At 39.7% G+C, this 24,248-nt stretch overlaps 1 protein-coding gene across 7 annotated transcripts in view; it reads left to right on the top strand.

Annotated features, from left to right (window-relative positions):
- col14a1a (collagen, type XIV, alpha 1a) overlaps positions 1-24,248 on the top strand; it is a 367,796-nt gene that overhangs the window by 12,869 nt on the left and 330,679 nt on the right. For 6 of the 7 annotated variants that reach the window (XM_061953441.2, XM_061953406.1, XM_061953424.1 and 3 more), the window contains one exon: positions 10,410-10,513. In XM_061953441.2, coding sequence (XP_061809425.1) covers positions 10,410-10,513 — 104 coding nt within the window. Of the gene's footprint in view, positions 117-10,409; positions 10,514-24,248 lie in introns of all 7 variants that reach the window. The other variant, XM_061953433.1, reaches the window with a different exon arrangement.

Raw genomic sequence — 24,248 nt, 5'->3', positions numbered from 1 at the left:
AGGGGTCACATCCAAGGAGGAGGAGAAGGCACACAGTAGCGCTCCTTTGCCTTTTTCGCTGTATTTCCTTTTTTTTGTTGCTGTGGAAAGGGGTCGCTTGCTTTATGTGTGAAGAGGTAGGAGACGCGATTGCATTCATTGATTGTGCGTGTGCATGCGTGAGAGGGGCTTGCAGGTGCGTGCGGTTGCAGGTAACGTGGATTCCTCATATCGCAGGTCAGAAACTTGTGCGTAAATTCTGCTGTGTGTGTTGATTATATGAGGATCGTGCTTATTTCCATCAATATGTCAGGAAAATTTTTTTTCCTATCGATCGATTCTATATATACAGTATATATATATATTCATGGGATGTTTTAAGCTCATTCGTCAGTTGTTTGCTTCTTTCACAAGAACTGCAGCTTGTAGTGGTTATAGTTTATACGTCCACCTGCCAGAAGAATACAATCCTGGCATAACTTTGTTGCAAGTACTGTTTTATTCATTGAACCGGGGAGAGACAGATTCCTCAGTCTGTGTGAGTAATAACGAGCATCAGAGGTGAGAAGGAAGGAAAAGTGAGGGGTGAAGAGAGGAGACAGTGTTGGTTCTATCTGGATGGACAATGGGCACTCACACGGTGGTTCCCAATTTGAGCTGTCAATCAAATTGGTGCTGTGTTTGTCTATCTTTTCTCCTTTTGTAAAATTGCAGAAATCAATTTTTTTTAAACACGCTATTCTCTTAGTCTGCCAAATATGTAACCACTTTTAGCTAACTGATTGATACTTAGGTGGAAACATAAAAGTGGTTTGTAAACTATAATGCACAAAACCCAAAACCAGTGACGTTGGCACGTTGTGTAAATGGTAAATGAAAAACGAATACAATGATTTGCAAATCCTTTTCAACTTATATTCAATAGAATAGACTGCAAAGACAATATATTTAATGTTCGAACTGGGAAACTGATTTTTTCTTTGCAAATAATCATTAACTTAATTAATGGCAGCAACACATTGCAAAAAAGTTGTGTGTTACATGGCCTTTCCTTTTAAAATCACTCAGTAAACATTTGGGAACTGAGGAAACCGATTTTTTAAGCTTTTTATGTGGAATTATTTCCCATTCTTGCTTAATGTACACCTTAAGTTGTTCAACAGTCTCTGTTGTGGTATTCTACACTTCATAATGCGCCACACATTTTCAATGGGAGACAGGTCTGCACTACAAGCAGGCCAGTCTAGTACCCACACTCTTTTACTATGAAGCCACTCTGTGGCTTGGCATTGTCTTGCCAAAATAAGCAGGGGCGCCCATGATAACGTTGCTTGGATGGCAACATATGTTGCTCCAAAACCTGTATGTACCTTTCAGCATTAATGGCGCCTTCACAGATGTGTACGTTTTTTTTTATTGATTGAGACTTTTATTAGTAGGTTGCACAGTGAAGTACATATTCCGTACAATTGACCACTAAATGGTAACACCCGAATAAGTTTTTCAACTTGTTTAAGTCGGGGTCCACTTAAATTGATTCATGATACAGATATATACTATCATATATACTATCATCATAATACAGTCATCACACAAGATAATCATCAGGGTGAATACATTGAATTATTTACATTATTTACAATTCGGGGTGTGGAGGAGGGGTGGGGGTGGGGGGGGGGGGGGTTAGGTTTGGTTGTTATCATCAGTCATCAACAATTGAGAACAGAGAAATGGATATTGAAACAGTGTAGGTCTGACTTGGTAGGATATGTACAGCAAGTAGTGGACATAGAGAGAGAGAGAGAGAGAGAGAGAGAGAGATCAGAAGGCATAAAAGTATCTACATTTGATTGTTTACATTTGATTATTAACAATCCGGGGAGGGTGTTAGTTTAGGGTTGAAGTTGCCTGGAGGTGTACTTTTATTGCGGTTTTGAAGGAGGATAGAGATGCCCTTTCTTTTATACCTGTTGGGAGCGCATTCCACATTGATGTGGCATAGAAAGAGAATGAGTTAAGACCTTTGTTAGATCGGAATCTGGGTTTTTCGTGGTTAGTGGAGCTCCCCCTTGTGTTGTGGTTATGGCGGTCATTTACGTTAAGGAAGTAGTTTGACATGTACTTCGGTATCAGGGAGTTACTCATGCTTTGGGCACTAATACACCCCCATACCATCACAGATGCTGGCTTTTGAACTTTGCACCTAGAACAACAGTTTCCAAAATCAATTTGAAATGTGGACTCGTCAGACCACAGAACACTTTTCCACTTTGCATCAGTCCATCTTAGATGAGCTCAGGCCCAGCGAAGCTGGCGGCGTTTCTGGGTGTTGTTAATAAATGGCTTTCACTCTGCATAGTAGAGTTTTAACTTGCACTTACAGTTGTAGCGACGAACTGTATTTACTGACAGTGGTTTTCTGAAGCGTTCCAGAGCCCATGTGGTGATATCCTTTACAGACTGATGTCGCTTTTTGATGTAGTACCGCCTGAGGGATTGAAGGTCCGTAATATCCTCGCTTACGTGCAGTGATTTCTCCAGATTCTCTGAATCTTTTGATGATATTACGGACCGTAGATGGTGAAATCCCTAAATTCCTTGCAATAGCTCGTTGAGAAATGTTGTTCTTAAACTGTTGGACAATTTACTCACGCATTTGTTCTCAAAGTGGTGACCCTCGCCCCTTCCTTGTTTGTGAATGACTGAGCATTTCATGGAAGCTGCTTTTATACCCAATCATGGCACCCACCTGTTCCCAATTAGCATGTTCACCTGTGGGATGTTCCAAATAAGTGCTTGATGAGCATTCCTCAACTTTCTCAGTCTTTGTTGCCACTTGTGCCAGCTTTTTTGAAACATGTTGTAGGCATCAAATTCCAAATGAGCTAATATTTGCAAAAAATAAAGTTTTCCAGTTCGAACGTTAAGTATCTTGTCTTTACAGTCTATTGAATTAAATATAGGTTAAAAAGGATTTGCTAATCATTGTATTCTGTTTTTATTTACGATTCACACAATGTGACAACTTCACTGGTTTTCGGTTTTGTAGCACCGAGTTAAGGTGCTTAAGGCCCTTAGCCTACACTAAAATTGGCATAGTGAAGTTGTCGGAAGTAGCAGCTTTTACATGTTTTAGATTGAGTTGGACATGTTTTCATCCAGTAATCAAAATATTTATCATAGTTGTATTTTTTTCCATGGCAATTTGTGGCCCTGCGGTGCTTTTAATCCATCTCTGTACATGCATTTCATCACTTTTTAGGCCAAAAAAAAATGAGTAAGCACAAGAATTTTCCAAATTAATTTTTAAGAAAGTTTGGGAAGTTTTTTTGTACATTTTAACATAGAAGACTAAGGGCCTGAGCTACTAAAGGTGCTAATGATGTGTGAGTTACCACTAATTGTATTACCAATCTGATACCGAGTAAAATTCAGGCTGGTATCGGCAGTACTGATCCGATACTGATACTTTGTGAAAATCTACCCAAAATTTTTGGTCAAATTTGAAATGTAGTGTATTTCAAGTGTTGCTGCTCTTGTGGAATCATCTGTAAACAATATAAAAACACAGGGCGAAACAAATGAATGCGTTATCTTATTCATATTCAACTCTGTATGTAGTGTCACCTAAAATTTACATTTAAATACTATATATTTACAATTGATACTGAGTGACTCATTTTATTTGACAGTAATTTTCTTAAATATAGAAATGACCGCCTGAATGACTGAGCACAGCACAATGTACCACTGCACTTGGGCATTACATTGGGTTGGATTCCAATTCCAACCCCCACATTGGGTTGGAATTGGGGGTTAAATCACCAAAATGATTCCCGGGCGCAGCCACCGCTGCTGCCCACTGCTCCCCTCACCTCCCAGGGGGTGATCAAGGGTGATGGGTCAAATGCAGAGAATAACTTCGCCACACCTAGTGTGTGTGTGACAATCATTGGTACTTTAACTTTAACTTTAACTTTACATACATAGGCAGAAGAAAAAGTAGTTCCCAGCAATCGCGTTTCATTTAGACAAGATCTCAATGATTTAGTTACTTTATACTGTGTTCCTGTTAATGGTAAACATTACATTATCCCAAATAGCAAAAGTATTAAAATTATGGATAATTTGATTTGAGAATCGATATTAGAGCATAAAGATCTGTAATCGGGAGTATCGATATTTCAATATCGATACGCACATCACTAAAAGTATCACACTTGATAGGGCACGCAAAGCTGATTTACTAAACTTGTGGGCAGAGGATTGCGTCTCTTAAAGGGGTCACATTATGATTTTTTTAATACATTTATAACACTTCCTTGTGGTCTACATAACATGTAATGGTGGTTCTTTGGCCAAAATGTTGCATAGATTATGTTTTACAGACCATGTTCAAGCCGCTTTCTGATCGTCTCTTCAGGATGTGCCGTTTTGTTAGCGGTCTTATTTACATGCCTCCACTTCGACTTCCTCTTCTCTTCGTTCAGCATGTTGTAGCTTTTAACGCTTCCATATGGTGTCCACTGACAGATATAAGTCAGAACTATACGCTACTTTGTATTAGGAATGGCAACAACGGAGGATGCATGTGCATGTACGAGCCAGTCTGCTCCACAACAAGAGTATAGAGAAAAATAAGGATCTTATTGACTACAACGTTGGACTAAAATGGTGGACTCACGCAAAGCTGTTTGGGTAAATTTATACTATATATGGAGATATCCGCTGATGTCACCAACAGGAAAATCGCCACCAATTGTGCAAATTGGAAGGAAATATGAAGGAAAGCAAGATTGTTTTATAAATATCTCCTCCATGGTTTGATTTAAAATTTTTGAGACTTATGCAGATCCCAAATATACAAAAAAGGGACTAATAGGTAGGAAACGTTGGTTTTGCATAATAGGTCCCCTTTAAGTGAGCAGTATAAGAAGCACAATCTGTTGTGTCTGTCTTCATTATTTATACACAATATATGCTGATCATTACAACACCCACAATACTGGGAGGATAAAATGTAAATATAATTATTTAGCACACGCAGTGGGATTAATCAAGACTGAAATTGGTCAGGGGCCTCTGTTTTGCAGCTTTACTTAGAACGTCTAGAAAGGACGCGCAAATTGTCAGTTCCGTAAGAATGGCTGTGACAAGGAGGTGATCGCGCTACAGCTCCCACCTACGTATGCTTGTCAACATATATGGACTGTCAAAAACTAAAATAGTAGACATACCGTCTATTCTGCAATATCATTTTATAATTCTATAGCTGCTGGATGGCTTAAGGGCATGATCAAAACATATTCAAATTATGTGTTCTTGGTGCACTGCAAAAAGTCAGTGTTCAAAAACAAGGGAATAAAATACAAATAATAGGGGTATTTTACTTGAACTAAGCAAAATTATCTGCCAATAGAACAAGAAAATTTGGCTTGTCAAGACTTTCCATAACAAGTCAAATTAGCTAACCTCAAGGAACCCCAAAATACCTTAAAATAAGTATATTCTCACTAATAAGTGCACTTTTCTTGATATAAAAAACAAATATGAGACCTTTTTTCCTCAATATGTTGAAAAATATTCTTAAATTAAGTAAATGCTAGTGCCATTATCTTGACATAATGATATGCGCTCGGCATTACATTTCTTGAAACCAGCAAACTTATACTAAAACTAGTTTATTGTTCCTAATGGAAAGGCAACAAGGCAACCGCTTGTTACTCTCGGGGTCTACGAGCCGCTCAGGCAAATCATATTGTCTAAGGTAAAAAAAAAATTAAATTGTAATTTTGAAGAATTTATCTGAATGTGCATGAACTATTTCTGTTCAAAAATGTTAGAAATGTCAAATGTCAGTTTATTGTACTGTGCCAACTGTACTACTATAAGAGTACCGTATTTTTCGGACTATAAGTCGCAGTTTTTTTCATAGTTTGGCCGGGCTCCAGTGCTATTTATATATGTTTTTTCCTTCTTTATTATGCATTTTCAGCAGGTGCGACTTATACTCCGGTGCGACTTATACTCCGAAAAATACGGTACATCTTTTCTATTGTTTCATTGAAAATAAAACTGCAAAGTCCATTTGGCTGTCATCTGTTTTAATTATGAGACACAATTGTGTCAAAGTCATGATTTTTTATTTCACGCATGAAATAAGAAATTATTACTTTGAAAAAGCAGTTTCATACTTGTGAGTGTTGATGACACAGCTTTGCATCAGTTGATATTCTAGTTTCAAGCATGTTTTACTCAACATAGGTCATAAAATCTCAGCAAAAATCTGTAATATCTTACTGAGATAATTTAGGACCAAAACCCTTAAAACAAGTAAAACACTCTAACATAAAATCTGCTTAGTGAGAAGAATTATCTTATCAGACAGAAAATAAGCAACTATCACCCTTATTTGAGATATTTAATCTTACTTAGATTTCAGTTTTTGCAGTGTGTCTGCTGGCGTTTTTTCTATTACGTTTGTTTTTCCATATAGAAGATATATTATTAACATATCTTCTATATGGGAAGAAAAACTTATTGCAATATGCATTTTCTTGCTTGTGCATCGCCGCTTGATAACATGGCTTTGCAGTAAATGAGTGTCTCCATTGTGAAAGTTGCGTAGCTCACATAAAAACCTCATTTAAGTAAAGCGGTCTGCACTAGTTATCAATTGTACAAAGAGTTTTAGTAGATCACACGCTACACGGTCACCAATAATACACACAATTTTATAGTTTGCACACACTGTCTAGTGCGTGGAATTTGGATCTTAGTAGAACAGTCCCAAAGTGGTTGAATTATGTTTGCATGACTGTTAAGGTAAATTGAATATAGTGTTGGTAAACAGACATCTTATCTGTGTGGAAGTGTATTTGCACCTTAGATCAGGGGTGTCCAAACTTTTTGAATGGGGGGCCGAATTGGGCTAAAAGAATTTGCCTGGAGGCCGAAAGCCAACTGCATGCAAAATAACCGAATATATATATATATATATATATATATATATATATATATATATATATATATGTATATGTGTGTATATGTATATGTATTTCTATATATATATATATGTATGTGTATATACAGTATGTATATATGTGTGTATGTATGTATATGTATATATATATACAGTATGTATGTGCATATATATATATATGTATATATATATATATACGTATATGTATGTATATATATATATATATGTTTATATAAATATATATGTATATGTATATATATATATGTATATATATAGGTGTATATATATATGTGTATGTCTATATATATATATATAGACAATGTGTATGTATATATATATATATATATATATATATATATATATACAAAGTATATATATATATATATATATAGACAATGTGTATGTATATATATGTATGTATATATATATATATATATATATATATATACACAGTATATATATATATGTATACATATGTATATATATAATACATAGTGTATATATATATATATATATATATATATATATATATATATATATACACACATAAATATATATATACACACATAAATATATATATATATATATATATATATATATATATATACACACATAAATATATATATATACATAGTATATACATGTACATATATATAAATATATTAGAGATGTCCGATAATATCGGCCTGCCGATATGTCCTGTATGTAATATCGGACATTATCGGTATCGGTTAATTTATTATCTGTATCGTTTTCTTTTTTTCTTTTTTTTTTCTTTTTTAAATTAAATCAACATAAAAAACACAAGATACAATTACAATTAGTGCACCAACCCAAAAAACTTTCCTCTCCCATTTACACTCATTTACACTCATTCACACAAAAGGGATGTTTCTTTCTGTTATTAATATTCTGGTTCCTACATTATATATCAATATTTATCAATACAGTCTGCAAGGGATACAGTCCGTAAGCACACATGATTGTGCGTGCTGCTGGTCCACTAATAGTACTAACCCTTAACAGTTAATTTTATTCATTTTCATTAATTACTAGTTTCTATGTAACTGTTTTTATATTGTTTTACTTTCTTTTTTATTCAAGAACATTTTTAATACCCAATCATGGCACCCACCTGTTCCCAATTAGCCTGCACACCTGGTTCCAAATAAGTGTTTGATGAGTATTCCTCAACTTTATCAGTATTTATTGCCACTTTTCCCAACTTCTTTGTCACGTGTTGCTGGCATCAAATTCTAAAGATAATGATTATTTGCAACAACAAAAAATGTTTATCAGTTTGCACATCAAATATGTTGTCTTTGTAGCACATTCATGGAAACGGGGTTTGTGTATATATATATATATATATATATATATATATATATATGTATGTATGTATGTATGTATGTATGTATGTATGTATGTATGTATGTATGTATGTATGTATGTATGTGCATATACAGTATATCTATGTGTGTATATATAGTTATTTTGCATGTGTGTATATGTATATCTATGTACATATGTGTATATACTGTATTTATGTGTGTGTATGTATTATAATAAAATAATGGATATATAATTAATAACTTTTATAATTGAATACAAAGATTATGTGGAAGTTCAACTCCTACCTTGTTTACTTCCGTGACGACCTCTTTAAAGCTTTGTAATCCATCAGAAATATCAAGCACCTAAACATGGATAAGTGTGTAGAGTGTTTTTGCATTTTTTCCCATTATGCCTTGCATATGGGTGTAATTTTGATGTTTTTATGATGAAGGGACTTTTTTTTTTTTTTTAAATATTCACAATATTTAGTGAGCAGGTAGTGTTTTGTGTGACCATGTGTGTTGACTTTTTGTGCTGGTTGAATTTATTTTTCTGTGCCGTGGGTCGGAAAGGTTGTTTGGATTGGGTAATATAAATGCAGGGAATTTTAATAGGGTGCACATCAAGTGAATCTGCATTATGCATATAATTCGCAGAATTGTGATAAATAAAGGACTAATAAAAACACTCTGCCTGGCCAGTTTGCTCATTAAACTCCTGCCAGTCTCGCAGGTCAAATTGAAGGCACCAGAGAAGTCTTACGTTTTTGCAGCAATTTCTTAATAACAGTAGAGTGCTACTGTTGTACAGAGGAACTGGGATCAGTGTAAACACAGATCCTTGCATTGGCATTTTAACCTCCTTAATGCAGCACCCACTACAGCGGACACATTTGTACCTTGTATAACAGGTCTGTTTACTGATAACTGATCAAATAAATGGACCAAAAAAAATGTCCACTCCAGAGGATGCTGGTTCTCAAAATAAGGACAATAGTAAAGGGAGAAGTTTGGGCGCCCTGGTCCTCAGCTTTCTGGAAATGTGGCCTCAACAGCAATTTGGCTTTATTAGGGTCTCCTCTTTTAGATACATCACAAAGAAAATTTACCAATTTTATATTAAGTTTTTATAAATTATTAGGTTTTGGTGGGCAAATATGGGTCGAAAGGATTTAGCATGTTTAAACGTTCAAATTTTTTTTACTAAACTACGAACAATTCATGTAATTTAAAAAAATATTATTAGCACCGTGTTGTTTCAAATAGAGGAGGAACCTGAATATCAGACAAATCCAAGTTTTGGCCAAAAGACAACATCTTTTATCATATTTTTAATATCAATTAAATGTAACTTATTCTGTTTTTTGATAACTTACACACGTTTTGAGACACTTGTTGAGCGGGTCTCTGTGTTTCCTGTCACTTTGTGGTGTGTGACAGGAAGAAACTCTCAAAGGTCGCTTGGGGAGAAGTCATTTGGTGCCACCTGTTGGCTTGCACCACCTGTAGACTCGAGACAAAGGACCACCTTTCTTTTTTTTTTAACTTATTTTCTGGGGAAAAAATCTTATATTTGGGTCAGTGCTGAAGTTGTATAACCGTCATTCTTGTTGAATTAATCTTCAATAAATTATTCGGTTATCCATACCAAGTTGACTGGGGTGTGCCCTCTTAACTCATTATTCATACTGTATAATAAAAGATTTTCCTGGTTCTTGTATGTTTCCTCAATTATAATTGAACTATAGTAATGTGTTGTTAAAGGTCAAAGGTCCTCTCGTCTTCTCGCCTCTTCTCATCCAACAAAGTCCTCCTCTGTTTCAGCATCCGCCGTGTGGGCGTGAGCCTTGGAGGCGGCTCCGTGGTCAGTGTACTTAAACTGCCCAATGACTGCTGTGTAATTGTTTTAAAGTGGGCGGTATAAAAGGCTAACTGATTCCAGATCAGCCCCCTAGGGGCTGTGCATGAGGTGGGGGGAGGCAGCAAGGTGGATCTTTGTGACCCATCGCGCCTCCTCAGAGCTGAATGGCATTCCTGAAGCTGTCACTGGATGTCTTGTCCCAATTAGCATTTTATTGTTTCATCAATGTGGTTTCCTTTCTTCTCTCTTCCAGGTCAGTGTTACTGCTTGTAAGGATGTTCGCTCAGGATTATTTGTGGGCTCCACTGGTGTTACTGGTTGTCGTTTCCCTTTTCCCGAGTAAAGCACAGGATCAAGGTAGGATTTTGAACATCCCTCTTCATTCTTCACTCTTTTGTTTTACCTCCACTTCATGATCATTCTTATGTCAACTTCACTTACAGTTTTGACCTTTTCTATATTGTGTTTTATCAACCTCCTCCTCAGTAAACTTTTCACGTGGTTTCCCTCTCTGCGTCATCTCAGTTTTGATGAGATGGCTCAGGCCCATCAAATGACATCACATACACACGCGCACAGGCTTAAACAGGATCCCATCACCTCTATCACGGTACCGTCTCAGCCCAACGCCACTGCACCGCTTGCCACCTGGCTGCAGATGCCGCCACGCTTCAGAGCGATTTTAATAAACGCAGCGTAATAGCTCGCTTCAAGGCTGCGATGATTTGCTGTGCAATGTGCTGCACAACATATATAACGCTCCGCTGTGCCTCGCAATCAACTGCACCCCAGTAAACACGATTTAATCAGAGTGGGCGAGCTGTCGGGTTTGTGCAGACAAGTAAGTAAAATACCATGTGCTAATGAGTCGTCATCTGGTGTTAAATCTTAATTGACATTTTCAATTATGGTTTTGCGCCATAGTGTTTTTGTGATGCATGTCACTTCGCCTGTTCAGAGTCAGTGATGGGCAGTAACAAGCTACATGTAGCAAAGCTACGTAGCTTAAAGGCCTACTGAAATGCGATTTTCTTATTTAAACGGGGATAGCAGTTCCATTCTATGTGTCATACTTGCTCATTTCGCGATATTGCCATATTTTTGCTGAAAGGATTTAGTAGAGAACATTGACGATAAAGTTCGCAACTTTTGGTTGCAGATAAAAAAGCCTTGCCTGTACCGGAAGTAGCAGACAATATGCGCGTGACGTCACAGGTTGTGGAGCTCCTCACATCTGCACATTGTTTACAATCATGGCCACCAGCAGCGAGAGCGATTCGGACCGAGAAAGCGACGATTTCCCCATTAATTTGAGCGAGGATGAAAGATTCGTGGATGAGGAAAGTGAGAGTGAAGGACTAGAGGGCAGTGGGAGCGATTCAGATAGGGAAGATGCTGTGAGAGGCGGGTGGGACCTGATATTCAGCTGGGAATGACTAAAACAGTAAATAAACACAAGACATATATATACTCTATTAGCCACAACACAACTAGGCTTATATTTAATGTAACACAAATTAATCCCGCATAACAAACACCTCCCCCTCCCGTCCATATAACCCGCCAATACAACTCAAACACCTGCACAACACACTCAATCCCACAGCCCAAAGTACCGTTCACCTCCCCAAAGTTCATACAGCACATATATTTCCCCAAAGTCCCCAAAGTTACGTACGTGACATGCACATAGCGGCACGCACGTACGGGCAAGCGATCAAATGTTTGGAAGCCGCAGCTGCATGCGTACTCACGGTACCGCGTCTACGCATCAAACTCAAAGTCCTCCTGGTAAGAGTCTCTGTTGTCCCAGTTCTCCACAGGCCAATGGTAAAGCTTGACTGTCATCTTCCGGGAATGTAAACAATGAAACACCGGCTGTGTTATCCGGCACAACAGTCAGGGGGTGCATTCTACGGCGGGGGTGCGTTATCCGGCACAACACCTGCCGCAATACACCGCTTCCCACCTACAGCTTTCTTCTTTGCTGTCTCCATTGTTCATTGAACAAATTGCAAAAGATTCACCAACACAGATGTCCAGAATACTGTGGAATTTTGCGATGAAAACAGACGACTTAATAGCTGGCCACCATGCTGTCCCAAAATGTCCTCTACAATCCGTGACGTCACGCGCAGGCGTCATCATACCGAGACGTTTTCAGCAGGATATTTTGCGCAAAATTTAAAATTGCACTTTAGTAAGCTAACCCGGCCGTATTGGCATGTGTTACAATGTTAAGATTTCATCATTGATATATAAACTATCAGACTGCGTGGTCGATAGCAGTGGGTTTCAGTAGGCCTTTAAATACATCTCCCAATAGCTTGGAGGTAGTTTCTCTACATTTTGAACGAGTAGCGATTTCTATAGCTTAGCTATTTTTAAACCCATTTAGCGAGCGAGGTTGCTTACATCAAAGCTACAAGCTGCAAAGAGAAAAGAATGGACTGCGAATTCAGGCCAAACAAATACAGAGAAAATACAATGACCTTGATGAATGAGAACATCCACATACATACAGAGACAACCCATGATGTTTGTTTGGTGTTTGAGTGAGTCGCAATTGGCTAAGGTTAGGGCGAAATATTACGTACTAGCCAATCATAGGCAAGATAATGCGGGTCATCAAAAACAGAAGGCAAAATCATAACAGACATGTACTCATGTCACATGACGGCAAGGGAGTCGGTGATGGAGAGACGCTTCAAGCTCACGACTCGATAAAAAAAGAGACCTACTTGAAAATGGCAGAGGGAGTCTGTCTCGCGGATTAGATTTTTCCTTTCGTGATGAAGACGACGTCCAGGAAACCCACAATAGTGCATGTCCTCGGCCATATTTTGACAAATGTATGCGTTTAGAGATAACATAGCCCAAACCTTAGTTTTTAGTTGTTTACTCTGTAAACCAAAATCATAACTGGCTCTTCATCTAAGATGTCCAACACAAATCTAGGAACACACATTCAGGTGAGTTTAGTTCATGAAAAGTTTTACTGCACATAACCATTACCAACTGTTCCCAAACAACACACAGGTCATATTTTTTGGCAAGATATACAGTAGATATATGTATTTTTTACTTTAGGCAGAGAAAATTAATAACATTATAGGGGTGGGCCAAAGAAAAGGCAAACTAAAAAAAACAACATATATTGAGGTGTGGAGACCCCGAGAGGTAGTTGTAGGGTGTGTATATATATATATATATATATACATATATACATATATGTATGTATATATATATATATATATATATATATATATATATATATATATATATATATATATATATATATATATATATATATATATATATATATATATATACATATATGTATGTATTTATATATATATATATGTGTATGTATTTATATATGTATGTATCTATATATGTATATAAGTATGTGTGTGTATGTATGTATATATATATATATATATATATATATATATATATATATATATATATATATATATATATGTATGTGTGGGGAAAAAATCACAAGACTATTTCATCTCTACAGGCCTGTTTCATGAGGGGGGTACCCTCAATCGTCAGGAGATTGAATCTCCTGACGATTGAGGGTACCCCCCTCATGAAACAGGCCTGTAGAGATGAAATAGTCTTGTGATTTTTTTCCCCACACATACATATATTGCGCTCTACTACGGTATCGAGCACTATTTTTTGGATAACCTTATTAAGACATATATATATATATATATATATATATATATATATATATATTATATATATATACATACATACACATAATATACAAACCCTGTTTCCATATGAGTTCGGAAATTGTGTTGGATGTAAATATAAACGGAATACAATGATTTGCAAATCCTTTTCAACCCATATTCAATTGAATGCACTGTAAAGACAAGATAGTTTATGTTCATTTCATTTTCATTTCATTTCAATTCATCTCCTTCATTGATGTGCATCTTTGATCGATAGACAATTATACCACAATTATTCAATTATACATTTACACACCAATGCCTGAGAAGGAGCAGGATGAAGACAAATCTTATATTTTCCTGCCCCCCTTCAACATAATACGTAGTCTTACTTAATGATATCGTATAAACCAACAATTACATCCAAATATAACAAAAACACACGACAAGTGCAAAACTTCATGAAGTACAAACCAAACAAAAAAAAACAAAAGTAGTAATATACACCTCACGGGATGATACAAAACAAATACAAAACCAGGCAAAAAATAAGTAAAATAATAAATATAAAGCAACATGTAGACACTTACGGCTGTCCATATGATCTTATTGTTCTGTCTTTATATATTTTTTTCAATTGGAATATATTTTTACAATCTTTTATCTCATTGTAAAGAGAATTCCATAGTTTAACCCAAACCACTGATATGCACATTTGTTTTAAAGTTATCCTTGAATACTGATGTTGGAAATGACCTTTTCTTCTATGCTCTTCATTCTCAGAAGTGATGACAAACATTTTTTGTAGATTTGCTGGTAATGTTTTACTTTTAGCCTTAAACATGACACATAATGTCTGTAACTTTACTAGCTCCTGTAATATGAATTATGAATTATGAATTATATATTTATATAGCGCTTTTCTCTAGTGACTCAAAGCGCTTTACATAGTGAAACCCAATATCTAAGTTACATTTAAACCAGTGTGGGTGGCACTGGGAGCAGGTGGTTAAAGTGTCTTGCCCAAGGACACAACAGCAGTAACTAAGATGGCGGATGCGGGGATCGAACCTGCAACCCTCAAGTTGCTGGCACGGCCGCTCTACCAACCGAGCTATACCGCCCCATAATAATATCCATAAACCAGAATTAATAAATAATATGTTAGTGTGTTCTAAGTAATCTGCTTTATGAATCATCCTTTTAGCTCTTTTCTGTAGTTGATACAATGCCTTTGTTATTCTTATGTGTTCCCCCACACTTCCACACAGTAGCTGATATATGGCAATATAAGTGCACAATACAATATACGCATTGCCCTATAATCTAACACATATTTTACCTTATTTAATACAAAAATACTTTTAGACATCTTTTTCCGTACATGTGCAATATGAGATTTCCATGTCAGACCGTCATCCAGCATCACTCCTAAAAATCTAAGTTCAGAAACCCTTTCAATATCAATTCCATCTATTGACAGTTTGATCGTTTCCTCCCTTTTCCTCTTACAAAAAATCATGAACTTTGTTTTTTTTACATTTAATGATAATTTATTGACATCAAACCATCTCTTAAGTTTAATCATTTCCTGTTCAATAATGTTTCATAATGCTTTTAAGTCATGTCCTGAACTATAAAAGTTGGTGTCGTCCGCAAATAATACAAATTTCAATAACTTTGATACCTCACATATATCATTAATATATAAAATAAACAATTTTGCTCCTCTCTGAGCTGCCACCTTAACGTGGTAGAGGAGTTTGCGTGTCCCAATAATCCTAGGAGCTATGTTGTCCGGGGGCTTCCATGCCCCCTGGTAGGGTCTCCCAAGACAAACAGGTCCTAGGTGAGGGATCAGACAAAGAGCAGCTCGAAGACTTCTATGGAAATGCAAGAACCGAGACTCAGATTTCCCTCGCCCGGACGCGGGTCACCGGGGCCCCCCTCCGGAGCCAGGCCCGGAGTTGGGGCACGATGGCGAGCGCCTGGTGGCCGGGCCTGTCCCCATGGGGCCCGGCCGGGCACAGCCCGAAGAGGCAACGTGGGTCCCCCCTCCAATGGGCTCACCACCCATAGCAGGGGCCATAGAGGTCGGGTGCAATGTGAGCTGGGCGGTAGCCGAAGGCAGGGCACTTGGCGGTCCGATCCTCGGCTACAGAAGCTAGCTCTTGGGACGTGGAACGTCACCTCGCTGGGGGGGAAGGAGCCTGAGCTAGTGCGCGAGGTAGAGAAGTTCCGGTTGGATATAGTCGGACTCACCTCGACGCACAGCAAGGGCTCTGGAACCAGTTCTCTCGAGAGGGGCTGGACTCTCTTCCACTCTGGTGTTGCCAGCAGTGAGAGGCGACGGGCTGGGGTGGCAATTCTTGTTGCCCCCCGGCTCAGAGCCTGCATGTTGGAGTTCAACCCGGTGGACGAGAGGGTAGCTTCCCTCCGCCTTCGGGTGGGGGGACGGGTCCTGACTGTTGTTTGCGCTTACGCGCCAAGCAGCAGCTCAGAGTACCCACCCTTTTTGGATTCACTCGAGGGAGTACTTGAGAGTGCTCCCCCGGGTGATTCCCTCGTTCTACTGGGGGACTTCAACGCTCATATTGGCAACGACAGTGAAACCTGGAGAGGCGTGATTGGGAAGAATGGCCGCCCGGATCTGAACCCAAGTGGTGTTTTGTTATTGGACTTTTGTGCCCGTCACGGATTGTCCATAACGAACACCATGTTCAAGCATAAGGGTGTCCATATGTGCACTTGGCACCAGGACACCCTAGGCCGCAGTTCTATGATCGACTTTGTAGTTGTGTCATCGGATTTGCGGCCTCATGTTTTGGACACTCGGGTGAAGAGAGGGGCGGAGCTTTCTACCGATCACCACCTGGTGGTGAGTTGGCTGCGATGGTGGGGGAGGATGCCGGACAGACCTGGCAGGCCCAAACGCATTGTGAGGGTTTGCTGGGAACGTCTGGCAGAGTCTCCTGTCAGAGAGAGTTTCAATTCCCACCTCCGGAAGAACTTTGAACATGTCACGAGGGAGGTGCTGGACATTGAGTCCGAGTGGACCATGTTCCGCACCTCTATTGTCGAGGCGGCTGATTGGAGCTGTGGCCGCAAGGTAGTTGGTGCCTGTCGTGGCGGTAATCCTAGAACCCGTTGGTGGACACCGGCGGTGAGGGATGCCGTCAAGCTGAAGAAGGAGTCCTATCGGGTTCTTTTGGCTCATGGGACTCCTGAGGCAGCGGACAGGTACCGACAGGCCAAGCGGTGTGCGGCTTCAGCGGTCGCGGAGGCAAAAACTCGGACATGGGAGGAGTTCGGGGAAGCCATGGAAAACGACTTCCGGACGGCTTCGAAGCGATTCTGGACCACCATCCACCGCCTCAGGAAGGGGAAGCAGTGCAGTGCCAACACCGTGTATGGTGCGGATGGTGTTCTGCTGACCTCGACTGCGGAAGTTGTGGATCGGTGGAGGGAATACTTCGAAGACCTCCTCAATCCCACCAACACGTCTTCCTATGAGGAAGCAGTGCCTGAGGAATCTGTGGTGGGCTCTCCTATTTCTGGGGCTGAGGTTGCTGAGGTAGTTAAAAAGCTCCTCGGTGGCAAGGCCCCGGGGGTGGATGAGATCCGCCCGGAGTTCCTTAAGGCTCTGGATGCTGTAGGGCTGTCTTGGTTGACAAGACTCTGCAGCATCGCGTGGACATCGGGGGCAGTACCTCTGGATTGGCAGACCGGGGTGGTGGTTCCTCTCTTTAAAAAGGGGAACCGGAGGGTGTGTTCTAACTATCGTGGGATCACACTCCTCAGCCTTCCCGGTAAGGTCTATTCAGGTGTACTGGAGAGGAGGCTACGCCGGATAGTCGAACCTCGGATTCAGGAGGAACAGTGTGGTTTTCGTCCTGGTCGTGGAACTGTGGACCAGCTCTATACTCTCGGCAGGGTCCTTGAGGGTGCATGGGAGTTTGCCCAACCAGTCTACATGTGCTTTGTGGACTTGGAGAAGGCATTCGACCGTGTCCCTCGGGAAGTCCTGTGGGGAGTGCTCAGAGAGTATGGGGTTTCGGACTGTCTGATTGTGGCGGTCCGCTGCCTGTATGATCAGTGTCAGAGCTTGGTTCGCATTGCCGGCAGTAAGTCGGACACGTTTCCGGTGAGGGTTGGACTCCGCCAAGGCTGCCCTTTGTCACCGATTCTGTTCATAACTTTTATGGACAGAATTTCTAGGCGCAGTCAAGGCGTTGAGGGGATCCGGTTTGGTGGCTGCAGGATTAGGTCTCTGCTTTTTGCAGATGATTTGGTCCTGATGGCTTCATCTGGCCAGGATCTTCAGCTCTCACTGGATCGGTTCGCAGCTGAGTGTGAAGCGACTGGGATGAGAATCAGCACCTCCAAGTCCGAGTCCATGGTTCTCGCCCGGAAAAGGGTGGAGTGCCATCTCCGGGTTGGGGAGGAGATCTTGCCCCAAGTGGAGGAGTTCAAGTACCTCGGAGTCTTGTTCACGAGTGAGGGAAGAGTGGATCGTGAGATCGACAGGCGGATCGGTGCGGCGTCTTCAGTAATGCGGACGCTGTATCGATCCGTTGTGGTGAAGAAGGAGCTGAGCCGGAAGGCAAAGCTCTCAATTTACCGGTCGATCTACGTTCCCATCCTCACCTATGGTCATGAGCTTTGGGTTATGACCGAAAGGACAAGATCACGGGTACAAGCGGCCGAAATGAGTTTCCTCCGCCGGGTGGCGGGGCTCTCCCTTAGAGATAGGGTGAGAAGCTCTGTCATCCGGGGGTAGCTCAAAGTAAAGCCGCTGCTCCTCCGCATTGAGAGGAGCCAGATGAGGTGGTTCGGGCATCTGGTCAGGATGCCACCCGAGCGCCTCCCTAAGGAGGTGTTTAGGGCATGTCCGACCGGTAGGAGGCCACGAGGAAGACCCAGGACACGTTGGGAAGACTATGTCTCCCGGCTGGCCTGGGAACGCCTCGGGATCCCCCGGGAGGAGCTGGACGAAGTGGCTGGGGAGAGGGAAGTCTGGGCTTCCCTGCTTAGGCTGCTGCCCCCGCGACCCGACCTCGGATAAGCGGAAGAAGATGGATGGATGGATGGATAAACAATTTTGGTCCCAAAACCGAACCTTGTGGGATTCCACAATCAATCCTCATTTGTTCAGATGTATTACCCACAAAATCCACAAACTCTTGTCTATTATCTAAATAACTTCTTAGCCAGTCTAAAACTACTCCTCTCACACCAAATGAATACAACTTGGACAATAACATAGAATGATCTGTAGTGTCAAATGCTTTTTTAAGATCGATAAATACCCCTATAGTGTATTTCTTATTATCAGTTGCTGTTGCTACATCCTCCATTATATTCATTACAGCTGAAGCAGTGGATCTATTGGTCCGGAATCCATACTGGCTCTCACTCAACAGCATGTTCTTTTCAATAAAACTGTCTAATTTTTTTACAAATATTTTTAAAATTATTTTAGAAAATTGTGACAGCAGTGACACTGGTCTGTAATTAGTGAATCTATGTTTATCTCCGGTTTTAAAGAGTGGAATTACCTTTGCTACCTTCATTCTATTTGGAAAGGTCCCTGTTTGAAAAGAAAGATTAAAAACATAACAAAGAGGTTTGATGATACAGTCAATAGTCTTTTTTACAATTATCATGTCTATACCATCACTGTCTGTTGACGTCTTATTTTTCAGTTTTGTTACCACCGTTACAATTTCATTTTCACTAACATCTCCTAGAAGCGTGAACTGTAGCACTTTGCTTCCCCCTCTCCATCCACTCTGTATATCTTTATGTTCTCAATACTCTCTGCCAATTTGGGTCCAACATTCACAATAAAAGAATTGAATCCGTATGCCACTTCATTCATATTTGTTATCATCTTATTATCCTCATTGATAAAATGGCTTGGTGGTTTTGTAGGCCCCGATGTTTTTCCTATTACCTTGTTCAGAATATTCCAAGTTCCTTTGATATTGTTTTTATTTTTTTATAGTTCAAACCCATAAGCCTTTTTTTTGTTTGCAAATAATTATTAACTTAGAATTTCATGGCTGCAACACGTGCCAAAGTAGTTGGGAAAGGGCATGTTCACCACTGTGTTACACGGCCTTTCCTTTTAACAACACTCAGTAAATGTTTGGGAACTGAGGAGACACATATTTTAAGCTTCTTAGGTGGAATTCTTTTCCATTCTTGCTTGATGTACAGCTTAAGTTGTTCAACAGTCCGGGGGTCTCCGTTGTGGTATTTTAGGCTTCATAATGCGCCACACATTTTCAATGGGAGACAGGTCTGGAATACAGGCAGGCCAGTCTAGTACCCGCACTCTTTTACTATGAAGCCACGTTGATGCAACACGTGGCTTGGCATTGTCTTGCTGAAATAAGCAGGGGCGTCCATGGTAACGCTGCTTGGATGGCAACATATGTTGCTCCAAAACCTGTATGTACTTTTCAGCATTAATGGCGCCTTCACAGATGTGTAAGTTACTCATGTCTTGGGCACTAATACACCCCCATACCATCACAGATGCTGGCTTTTCAACTTTGCGCCTATAACAATCCGGATGGTTCTTTTCCTCTTTGGTCCGGAGGACACAACGTCCACAGTTTCCAAAAACAATTTGAAATGTGGACTCATCAGACGACCAAACACTTTTCCACTTTGTATCAGTCCATCTTAGATGAGCTCAGGCCCAGCGAAGCCGACGGCGTTTCTGGGTGTTGTTGATAAACGGTTTTCGCCTTGCATAGGAGAGTTTTAACTTGCACTTACAGATGTAGCGACCAACTGTAGTTACTGACAGTGGGTTTCTGAAGTGTTCCTGAGCCCATGTGGTGATATCCTTTACACACTGATGTCGCTTGTTGATGCAGTACAGCCTGAGGGATCAAAGGTCACGGGCTTAGCTGCTTATGTGCAGTGATTTCTCCAGATTCTCTGAACCCTTTGATGATATTACGGACCGTAGATGGTGAAATTCCTAAATTCCTTGCAATAGCTGGTTGAGAAACAATTTGCTCACACATTTGTTGACAAAGTGGTGACCCTCGCCCCATCCTTGTTTGTGAATGACTGAGCGTTTCATGGAATCTACTTTTATACCCAATCATGGCACCCACCTGTTCCCAATTTGCCTGTTCACCTGTGGGATGTTCCAAATAAGTGTTTGATGAGCATTCCTCAACTTTATCAGTGTTTATTGCCACATTTCCCAACTTCTTTGTCACGTGTTGCTGGCATCAAATTCTAAAGTTAATGATTATTTGCAAAAAAAAGAAGGTTTATCAGTTTGAACATCAAATATGTTGTCTTTGTAGCATATTCAACTGAATATGGGTTGAAAATGATTTGCAAATAATTGTATTCCGTTTATATTTACATCTAACACAATTTCCCAACTCATATGGAAACGGGGTTTGTATATATTATGTGTATATATGTATATGTATGTATGTACATATAACCTATATATGTATATGTGTATATATATGTATATGTATATATACACATATTTATGTATGTATATATACACGTATTTATGTATGTATATATGTGTGTGTATATATATATATATATATATATATATACACACACATATGCATATATATATATATATATATACATATATGTATATACATACACATATGCATATATAAATACATATTTATACATATATATGTACATATATACACATGTGTGTATATACTGTATATATACATGTATGTATATATATGTATATATATATAATATATATATATACATATATATATACATACATGTGTATATATATATATATATATATTATATATATATATACATATATGTGTATATGTATATGTTTAAATATGTATATGTACATATATGTATATGTATATATACAGTATGTATATATATATATGTATATGTGTATATATATGTATATGTATATATACACATATTTATGTATGTATATATACACGTATTTATGTATGTATATATGTACATGTGTATATATATATATATATATATATATATATATATATATATATATATATATATATATATATATATATATACATATACATATATATATATATATATATATATAACAATATATATACAAAGCCTAACCAGGCGGTTTTTTCTCTCAAGGAATTCTGAAATAAAATCATGTCTGAAGCCCAGAACACTCTACACATTTCCCCAGTTTTAGTTTAGATGGTTCTTAACCTTGTTGGAGGTACCGAACCCCACCAGTTGCATTTGCACATTCACCGAACCTTTCTTTAGTGAAAAATTAAATGTTTAGTTTTTTTTTCAAATTCAAGACAAAGTTATATGTTTTTTTTACTGGTGCACAAAATGAACCGTGCATGAACATCACCTCGTTCAAAGAATAAAACCAACACAGTGCATGAACTCACAACAAATTACACACCTGCAAATCAGTGTGACTTTGGCTGTTGCCGTATCCATAATCATCATCATTGGCGGTCACTCGAACGAGTATGAAGATCCTCCTGGTAGGAGTGTATCCCTTTATGGAGGATACCTGTGCGTGACTTTGTTTTACGTGGGGAGACTGGTGCACAGACAGTCACCACACGATCCTTGACAGAATCGGGTCAGGGTCCAGTGGCATGGAGTCCAAGACGTTGAGGTCTTCACTGTATCCTGGATAGGGGGCAGTCAGGTACTAGGCCTTTGCCAAGGGCCACCTGGAGTAACAGTAGTAAAGGGGTTAACCTCCTAGTGCCCCAAGACCCCATAGAGGAGCCTCCACTGCCGGATGCACTTTAACGTCATGCCCAGGACGTATCCTTAATACGCCGATAGGGAGAAGTTTTTATTTACATGATGAGTCGGGTGCGTGACCTCCGCGGCGGAGGCTCTGCCGAACCCCTGAGGCCTACTCACCGAACCCAGGTTAAGAACCACTGGTTTAGAGATAAGGAAAGATTGGCCTGGCCCACTAGGATCTCTCTTTATGTTTGTGAACTTTATAGTCTATACATTTAGAGTGATGTGATAATCAAACACTCTAGAAGTCTAGAATGAAAGAGTATATAAGAGAATTGACATAGTGTGTGTACCTTCAGTGCTGAATGATGAGCAGAGGCAGAGTTTGGAGTGTCTTCTTTAGCTCGCTTTCCATTTTTCTGTACTCACTGTCCAGGTGCCATTTGACGCCCGGTATCATGCTAATTAGGTGCCTGAAATCGGGTGACTCCACTGTAGAAATAGCCTGCATGTCTTCTAGCACATACACGCTGCAATGGCTCTGTCAATGTTGTCCTGGCTAGCAGTGCCTCTTTAAAATCCAGCCGCTGTTGCTTAGGAGGTGAAGTGTGTCTCTCTTTACTAGCTTCGTTGAAGCATGTTGCTTTTGTAGCTGTTTCAGCAGATTTTAATTGCTGTTTTGGGCAGTAGATAGGATCTTTGATCCAACACACAACTTACATTTAACTAAAATGTTCTTTTCTTTGTGGTCGACAAAAGAAAAGTTAAAGTTAAAGTACCAATGATTGTCACACACACACTAGATGTGGCGAAATTATTCTCTGCATTTGACCCATCACCCTTGATCACCCCCTGGGAGGTGAGGGGAGCAGTGAGCAGCAGCGGTGGTGCACCCGGGAATCATTTTTGGTGAGAATATCTCCATGTTAAGAAACTCGGCTTTGGCTTTGCAATGATGTCTTGTTGTTAGTAAACACAGACATGCCCCCTCCCACACACACACACACACACACACACACACACACACACACACACACACACACACACACACACACACACACACACACACACACACACACACACACACACACACACACAGAGAGCGCCTCTTCTCCGTCGCCTCTTCTGCAGCGCTCCAATAAAACACACTCAGATCTTCTCAGTTTCTAGCCGATACTACATAAAAAATAACGTAAAATAACGCAGTAACGCATCATGTAGTAACGGTAACTGAGTTACTGAATATAAAAAATAACGCGTTAGATTACTATTCACCGCCGAAAGTTACTTTCTAACGCGTTAGTCCCAACACTGTTCGAGAGTAACTTGTAGCCTAGCTTATTAGCTAGGCTTGCCCACTGTTCAAAGTCACGGGTGAACTGCAGACACTGACTTTGGGCAAGAGGTGGGTTACACCCTGGACTGGTCACCAGTCAATTAAAAAACATATTGATATATTTACACACATTTTGAGTCCGCTGTGTGGCTACTTACAGGAATAGAGTATACGCCAGGGTTATTCAACTTAAGTGTTTTAGGGGCTCCACCAGGGGGCCGGACTTCTCCTTTCACTATTAGTCCTAGTGTGTAAATGTGAGTGTGAATGTTGTCTGTCTATCTGTGTTGGCCCTGCGATGAGGTGGCGACTTGTCCAGGGTGTACCC

The sequence above is a fragment of the Nerophis lumbriciformis genome, linkage group LG04 (assembly GCF_033978685.3).
Source record: "Nerophis lumbriciformis linkage group LG04, RoL_Nlum_v2.1, whole genome shotgun sequence".
NCBI classification, from domain to species: Eukaryota; Metazoa; Chordata; class Actinopteri; order Syngnathiformes; family Syngnathidae; genus Nerophis; species Nerophis lumbriciformis.
The sequence above is the reverse complement of the archived record's forward strand: the minus strand, read 5'-3'. Positions and strand labels throughout refer to the sequence as shown.